Consider the following 7,401-nt stretch of genomic DNA (forward strand, 5'->3'; position numbering starts at 1 on the left):
TGTACTCCACTATTGCAGTCACCGGCAATGCACGAGCACCCTTCAACACATTGTTGAAACATTCTACCAGATTGCTCGTCATGTCGCCATATCGCCAACCACCATCGTCATGAGCGCGTGCCCACTTGTGCTTCTCGCTTAAATTCCTAGTTAAGAAGTCTTTTCCCCCTTCGTTCACCGCTGCAAAGAGTTTGTTGTACCGAGCATCGAAACCTTGGGTGGTGAAGGCCACACATACATGGGTAAGGTCTTTGCCGAGCTCCTTGCTCTTACATGCCCGGTAAAAGTTGGCCACGAAATGCCTCATGCACCATCTGTGGTGAAGCTTTGGAAATCCTAGAATAACAATGTCCACTGCCTTGAGTATGCCATGATGCCGGTCCGATATGATGCATACCTCCCTAGCCCCAATCACGTTGTGCCTAACATGACCCATGAACCACTCCCAGTTGTCCTGGTGCTCGGAAGGCACCAAAGCAAATGCACACGGCAACACGTTGTCGTTTGATGAGTGCGCCATTGCTACCATTAGTGTGCCCTTGTATCTACCGGTCAAGAACGTGCCATCTATAGACAAGACCGGACGACAATGCTGAAACGCCTCCACACATTGTCCATAACTCCAGAAGGCATGGTGGAACACTCCCTCGTGATCCTCGACCACATGAAACATGCCCGGGTTCCTATGTGCAATGGCGGCCAACAACCTTGGGAGCTGGTTGTATGCTTCTTCATAACCACCATACAACATCCTAATAGCATTTGCCTTTGCCTTCCATGCCTTCCCATACTTGACTTCATAACCAAATTGCTTTTTCACCGTCCGCATGAGAAACCTCACTTTCACAGTGGGATCAAAGCCTATGTCTTTCATCCATTTGTATCCGAGATACTCAGATGTGAGTTGACGGTGTGTCTTTCTAAGTCGTTTAGACGGAGGTTTGCATCTATGAGTGGCAACACAACTTTTTAACACCCATTCTTCGGTTTCTTTAAGCTTTCTTGCACGAACCTTCCATTGGCATCCTTCTTGCTCACACACCACGGTGTAACGCAACTTCATGTCGGAGTGCTCAACATAAAACGGCCTATGGTTTCGAATGGCATAGTCAGCCAACCAAAACTTCAGCATAGGCAAGCTCAGAAACTTCACTCCTTTCTTCAAATAAGCAATCTCGTCCTCATTGTCCACCCTTGGTTCTCCTGGATCCGGGCATGGTGTTGGCTCAATCGCCGTCATTCTCATTCCACCGTCAACAACAACTTTATGGGCAAGGCTGAGATCTTTAAACAAGTGAGTTCTTTTTTGTAAGCCCGTCAGCTCAAAGTGGATTTGGTTCTCCTCCTTTGTGAATCCATCCTCGTCCAACTGTTCAGCTGGACCCTCGTCATCCGAGTCATACGCATATTGACGCCTAAAAGGCAAGTCACGATCCATGTCCTTTTGCGCTATGTACGCATCCAAGTCACCAACATCATTACCATGAAACCCTTCCTCTTGCTCTTCGTCGTCATCATAAGCATCTTCATCCTCTTGAATTACTCCGTCACTAGCAATCACCTCAACTTCATTTGCTTGGCTAGTTGGTGGTTGGCTAGAAGCATTGGGGGCATACAACTCAACCTCATTTGCTTTGATAGATGGTACACGGGGATGTGGTGGGGGATAAACATTGGGGGCATCAACCACAACCCTATGCTCAACAAGTGGCACCATTGTCCTCTCGCTCATGTCATCCATTGGGGAAGAGACATGCCGGTTCAAATCAAAGGTAAACCGAGGAGATTCAACCTTGGTGGCAAACAATTCAAGTGACTTGTCTTCCGATTGAGATATTTTTCCTTGTATACATCCCAATGCAAATCCGAGGTGATAGGCATACTTTTCAAGCGAGATTTGGCTCCAACTCCAACATCATACCTTCCTATTAACTTAAACATCAACATTGGTGTCCATCCACTTCAAAACTTGTCTCACTTTTGCAACAACATCCTCATAGCTAGGGCTTGTATCAAAAACCAATGGTTCCTCACCCGTGTCGGCATTGTTACTCAAGAATGCCTCCTTGTCAATGTAATGAACATTAACAAGTCTCTCCATCTAAAAATAACATGAATGCATTTAAGACTTCAATGAGAATTGGTGTTTATCCAAATACATCTTATTATATCCAAATCATATCAACACTAAATTATTAGTGATGTCCACAAAAGTATAACTAATTAACACACACTAAGCAAAGTTAACCCTAATCACTAACTAACCCTAACCCCCAATCTTTCTACTCAACAAACATATATTCCTACTACACACCATGCATAGCACTATATTATCAAAGTTAACCAAGCCATTCACACTAACATAAAGGGGAGAAAACATGAACTAGGGTACCACCAACATGTATAAAATGCAACCAAAATAACAAGATTTAACAAAAAATAATTGGATGATTTGAGGGAGATTACCAAGAGTAGCAAAGTGATGGAAAGATCCACCTAAGGGATGCACCTTTTGGAAAGGATTTGAGGGGGAGCTTGAGGGGTAGGAGAGAGTATGAGAGCTCCAAGTGTCCTTCAAGCTTGGGTTGTGGATTGGGGAAAGTGTCCACTTACCAGGGCCAGACGCCAGGGTCCCTGGCGTCTGGCCCCTTTGCCACGTCAGCAGGTCAACGGGCAGGCGGGCAGTGCGGGCCAGGGGCCAGACGCCAGGGATCCTGGCGTCTACTTCGCAATCCAGACGCCAGGGATGTTGGCGTCATCCAAAAAGGTCAGAATCGAAATTTCTTTTGAGACGAGGTCAAATCGGGATTTTGTTAGCCTTATAGGTCATAATAGTAATTTTGTCCACTCCAGTGTGTAAAGAGCAGGCCTATCCTATCGATGCAATCCGCTGATGGTAACCAACCATGATTTTACATTTTTTGAGTTGGTAACCAACCATGACAGTGGTACGATCCATTGCAATTTGCAGAGAGGCCTTTCACCCAGTTGTCAACTTGTGGTTTGATTGATTAATTAAACGGTAACGATGGCTGCCGACGTGCCAAACCCATTTCCTCATTCATGCTAGCTGTAATTTCCCGCACGTTTTGCTCCCCGTGGACTGACGGACGCCGCAACCACCGGTCGTCCTCGCCCGGATCCGATCGAGTGACGAGGAAACCAACGGCTCGCCCCCACCAAACCAACCAACGCCATCTCAGATCTCGAGTGAAGAAATAAACTTGTTAACCGGTCCTTTTCGTCGCCCAGTTCGCAGCTGCCCCGAAAGCAATCGCGGGCGTTTCGTCGGTACTAGTACTACTGTGCCAAGCGTGCTTCTGGTTCGATCAACGGCGGTTGGGCGCGGTAGGTCGGTGGTGGTTGGGTCCTTCGGCATCCACTCTCCATCAGATCCTTCTGCTTCTTGTGCATGATCGGGCTGGCTGGTTTCGGGCGAGCGTCGGCGTCCTCGTTCGCTCGCTACAAAGAATTCCACGGCCTTTGTGTGCGTGTGTTATACTACTACTAGTATATAATTGTTGGTGCCTTTGAGACCGAGGCGAATGGCGAAAATTCTCGTGAAAGCGAGACACGAGGCGGTTCGGTATGTTTCTTTTTCCGGGGACAGACAGGGTCTTGAGCCTGATCCCAGGCGTCACGCATGGACGCCTCGTGGATCATTGGCCTGCCGCTAATCGATTTTTGTACTGCTCTTGTGGCGAAGTCAAGTGGTTTTCTATGAAACACAACGAATGAATCGCTGCTGGATAGAGAAATGAACTTTTCTGCAGGGTTTCTTGTCGCGGTGGAGGATCGGTGGCTGCAAAGTTTTCAAACAAAACAAAATCGTGTCGAATCGATCGTCACACTCCGTTGATTAATCTTCCTTTTGGCCTACATTTGGACTTTTCATAATGCCGGTCTGTGACGTTTAGGATTTTATAGGTTTTCTTGTTTTGACACATGGCAGCGCCTTGAAAATCTTGTGGCGTCATTGCAGTTTGAAATGTCCGGTTACATTATATGAAGGGTAAGCTACTTGATTCCTCTAGTAGGCTTTTCAGATTCGGGGTGTGGCACGAGCTATGCGTTTATGGATGGCTAGCTCTGCTCTTACGGCTAAGCACCTGCAAACATAGCAGCTCCATCGCACACTATTGCTCTTTTAAGGGCTCATTTTGTTCAAAAGAAAAGTGACGGGGAATTTTTCTTTGATCTCGATCGGTTTCAGAAAAAAAAATCATGAATTTTAGAATCCACTGGAACCTCTTTTTCAAATTTCTACGCATAGGCTGAGATCCTTAGTAGCATAATAACATGCTAATAGTATCTTTTCATGTGGCTTGATTCGTTTTGAGTCTCTTTATTAGGATTCTTGTTTTTTCTTTCTATTACAGGATTCTTGTGCTTTTCCTATTCCCGTAAACCAAACACTCAAATTTGCAAAATTCATACAACTCGACAAAATTTTATATGGGCAGCTTTCCACATATGATTTTCAGGTATTTAATCTAAATGTCTTTTTTTTTACGATATCAGCAGCTTAATTTGCTTGATTTGTGCACGTTAAAACAGCTGGTACAAGGAACTACTAAAGCACTAGTATATCATACTAGTATATGTACAACCCTATTTACATCGGTCTATTTGTCTACTTGCACGTAAACGTAACATACGTACATACATGACCCACCGGCAACTTCCTCGTGTCTGCTATGTACACGTAACCGCTAGACTTAGAAAAAGAGGACCTACTTAATTTACAAACTAGCCCCTGTACCGTCCCGTATTCACACAAAGCATCCCGTCCGACACGCGTCCTCCTCCTCCGGTCCTTCAGGAGCAGGATCTGATGAGGCCAAGGTTGTAGAGATTCTTCTTCACCAGGCTGCCGAGCGAGAACAAGCCAGCGCCTGCGCCGCCGCCGCCGGCGTCCCCCTCCGTCGAGCAGAGGCGGGGCCACCGCTCCTCGTCCACGCGGAGGCTCTCGGTGCCGACCCCGTGGATGACCTCGTCGATGGTCTTGGGGTCGGCGGGGCGGCCGGCCACGTCGGTGACGTGGAAGACGTTCACGGCCATGTCGCCCCTGGTGGTGATCTCGGCGTGCGTGACCGAGAGGCTGTTCTCCCGGAACACGCGCGTCACGTAGGCCAGCAGCCCGCGGCGGTCGGAGATGCGCAGCTCCAGCCTCACGCCCTGTGAAAGAGGAGGATCGCGTTAGTCGGCGGCGGTGGGGATTTCGGCCGAACACATGGCGCTCAAGTGGAAAGTTGGGCGGAAAGGGACTCTCTGGTGGGGGATCGGGTGCTTTTTTGTCCAGGGTGGCGTGGCATGGAGAGCAAGGAAAGGAGATATTCAATTGGGACGGACGGACGTACCTCGGACGCGCGCCTCTCGATCGCCGCTTCCAGGCATTGGATCACCCGCTGCCTCTCGCCCTCCGAGCTGATCGCCCGCCCGTCCAGCCGCCTGATGTAGAATTCCTGCGCCCAAGCCAAAGCAAACGGAAATCAGATCATAGCAATTACAACATGGAGTAATCTGAATTGTTTCTTGCAGGAGATGAACATTTCGACAAGGTCTTAAGTTAATCATATGATAATAATTGCAATTTTACGAGATATTCCTACAGTGCCTGTGATGTGATTGAGGTGAAACATGATCCCATTTCATGACAGGGAAAAGCTGATCCCGTTTGAACTTTTTGCCCGCTCGGAGTAGTTTGGAGCCAACCATAAGAACTGTGTTAAAATTGAATTAATCAGAGTAACCAATGAGGGCAACAGATTGGAAGGGCCAAGAAACGTCTAGGAAGCCCGGGCCAAGAAACGTCAAGAGCGGAATTTAAAGCTCCCCGAAATACGGGGCACACAACCTGCTCTAGAACAAATTTCCTGTAGATCAATTGAACAAGCAACTGCGAGAGGCCTCACCTGCTGCGCGTGATCGCCGTCGGTGTCGAAGGTGCCGTGGTACACCACGTAGTCCAGGTCTGTCAAGGTGCAGACGACGTCGAACAGCAGCTTCGGCCGGTCGCGGCAGCTCACGGTCACCACCGAGTACCCCCGTTCCCCCCACTCCTGCACCGCCACCGCCGTCGCCGTCGTCGCCGGCCCCTCCGCGGGGGCCCGGCGGTCGGCATCCCTGTCCTCGCTCAGCAGCTGGTGGAGCCTCCGGTCCAGGTTGCCGACCGCCGCCGCGTCGAGCAGGACCGTCCTCGCGCCGCGCGCGCCGCCCCGGAGGACGTGCCTGAGCCGGGACTCGATGCGCCTGATCCGGGCCGCGTCGTGGATGGGCGCGCCGGTGTCCTCGTCGCGGACGAACACCAGGGCGGCGACGCGGCCGCCGTGCGTCCACGCCTTGGCGTCCACGGTGCTGCAGCGCAGGTCGTGCAGCACGGCGAACACCTCCGAGAGGAGCCCCGGGCGGTCGACGCCGATGAGCTCGAGCAGGCAGAGCGCCTCCTTGGCGGGCGGGTCGCACCCCACCGGGCGCGGCAATGCGTCGGCCGCGGCCGCCGCGGCGGCGAGCGAGGACTCGAGCCGGACGAGCAGCTTGTCGGCGTCGGCGACCTTGCAGCCCGCTGCGTCCGTGACGTGGAAGACGTCCATGAACCACCGGCCGTCGTCGGAGGAGATGTACCCCTTCCGGACGCAGACGCCGTGCTCCGACAGCGCGGCCACCGCCTCCAGCAGCACGCCGTGCTTCCGCGCGCTGTGCACCTGCACCAGCGTCGCCGTCTCGCACACCCCGTTGTCCACCACGACCCTGCACCGCCGCGCAAACGCTCACCAAACCGCTCGAAATCGACGCAAGAACCAAGAAAGAACCGTGTCGCCAGACTGGAATCCCCCACGCGCGCCCACTCCACTCACCTCGGGGTGTTCATGTGCCGGACGAAGAGCTCGTACACCTCGGACGGATGGCACCGCTCCATCGCCGCCGGAGCCCGATGGATCGCCGCGCTCGCCGCTTCCGTTTCCTTCCTTCCCCGGGCCTCCCGCGGCGGTTTCCTGCGCCCCTCGCCCTTTTTCTTTTCCCCACCCTTCCAAAGGGGAGGAGGAAGGTTTGGGTTGGGTGTGCGGAGCGGAGCGGTTCAAAATCGGGTGCGGAGGCGGAGATGGTGGGTTTTGGGTGCTGCTGTGCCGATCGCGGCGCGGGCAGTCGGTTTTGTGTGGGGAGGGCCGGTGTTGTCTCGGTCAGCGTCGGCTAAAACGGGCGGAGAAAATCAAGCCCCCAAACCAAACCAAACCAAATCCTCGCGATTCCTGGCGTGGATTTTGGTTTTGGTTCCCGGAGTCAAACCGAGGACGGACCGAGCAAATGGAACTTGGACTAGCGACTGGTGTGTTCACTCCAGGCTGCGGATGAAAACGGAGGGAGGCCGCGGCGTGTGGGGAGGTTTTGTAGGAGATCCCC

The 7,401-nt window shown here is 51.8% G+C and overlaps 1 protein-coding gene across 1 annotated transcript; it reads right to left on the reverse strand.

The window, feature by feature from the left end:
• Positions 1–4,689: 4,689 nt before the first annotated feature.
• Positions 4,690–7,051, reverse strand: LOC119290994 (ACT domain-containing protein ACR8-like). The gene is made up of 4 exons (XM_037569681.1): positions 6,858–7,051; positions 5,916–6,750; positions 5,361–5,465; positions 4,690–5,178 (listed from the first exon to the last, which is right to left on the reverse strand). Exons 1-4 carry the CDS (start codon positions 6,917–6,919, stop codon positions 4,819–4,821), a joined length of 1,362 nt encoding a protein of 453 aa, XP_037425578.1. The 5' UTR covers positions 6,920–7,051; the 3' UTR covers positions 4,690–4,818.
• Positions 7,052–7,401: the final 350 nt, after the last annotated feature.

Source organism: Triticum dicoccoides, chromosome 4B (genome assembly GCF_002162155.2).
Source record: "Triticum dicoccoides isolate Atlit2015 ecotype Zavitan chromosome 4B, WEW_v2.0, whole genome shotgun sequence".
Classification (NCBI taxonomy): domain Eukaryota; kingdom Viridiplantae; phylum Streptophyta; class Magnoliopsida; order Poales; family Poaceae; genus Triticum; species Triticum dicoccoides.

Bases quoted from the DNA above. Each gene is read 5' to 3' on its own strand.
- LOC119290994 (XM_037569681.1), bottom strand. From the start codon at position 6,919: ATGGAGCGGTGCCATCCGTCCGAGGTGTACGAGCTCTTCGTCCGGCAC. The intron at 5,466-5,915 runs GTGAGGCCTCTC...GCTTGGGCGCAG, and splicing joins ACGGCGATCACGCGCAGCAG to GAATTCTACATCAGGCGGCT. The intron at 5,179-5,360 runs GTACGTCCGTCC...CCTCTTTCACAG, and splicing joins TCGAGAGGCGCGCGTCCGAG to GGCGTGAGGCTGGAGCTGCG.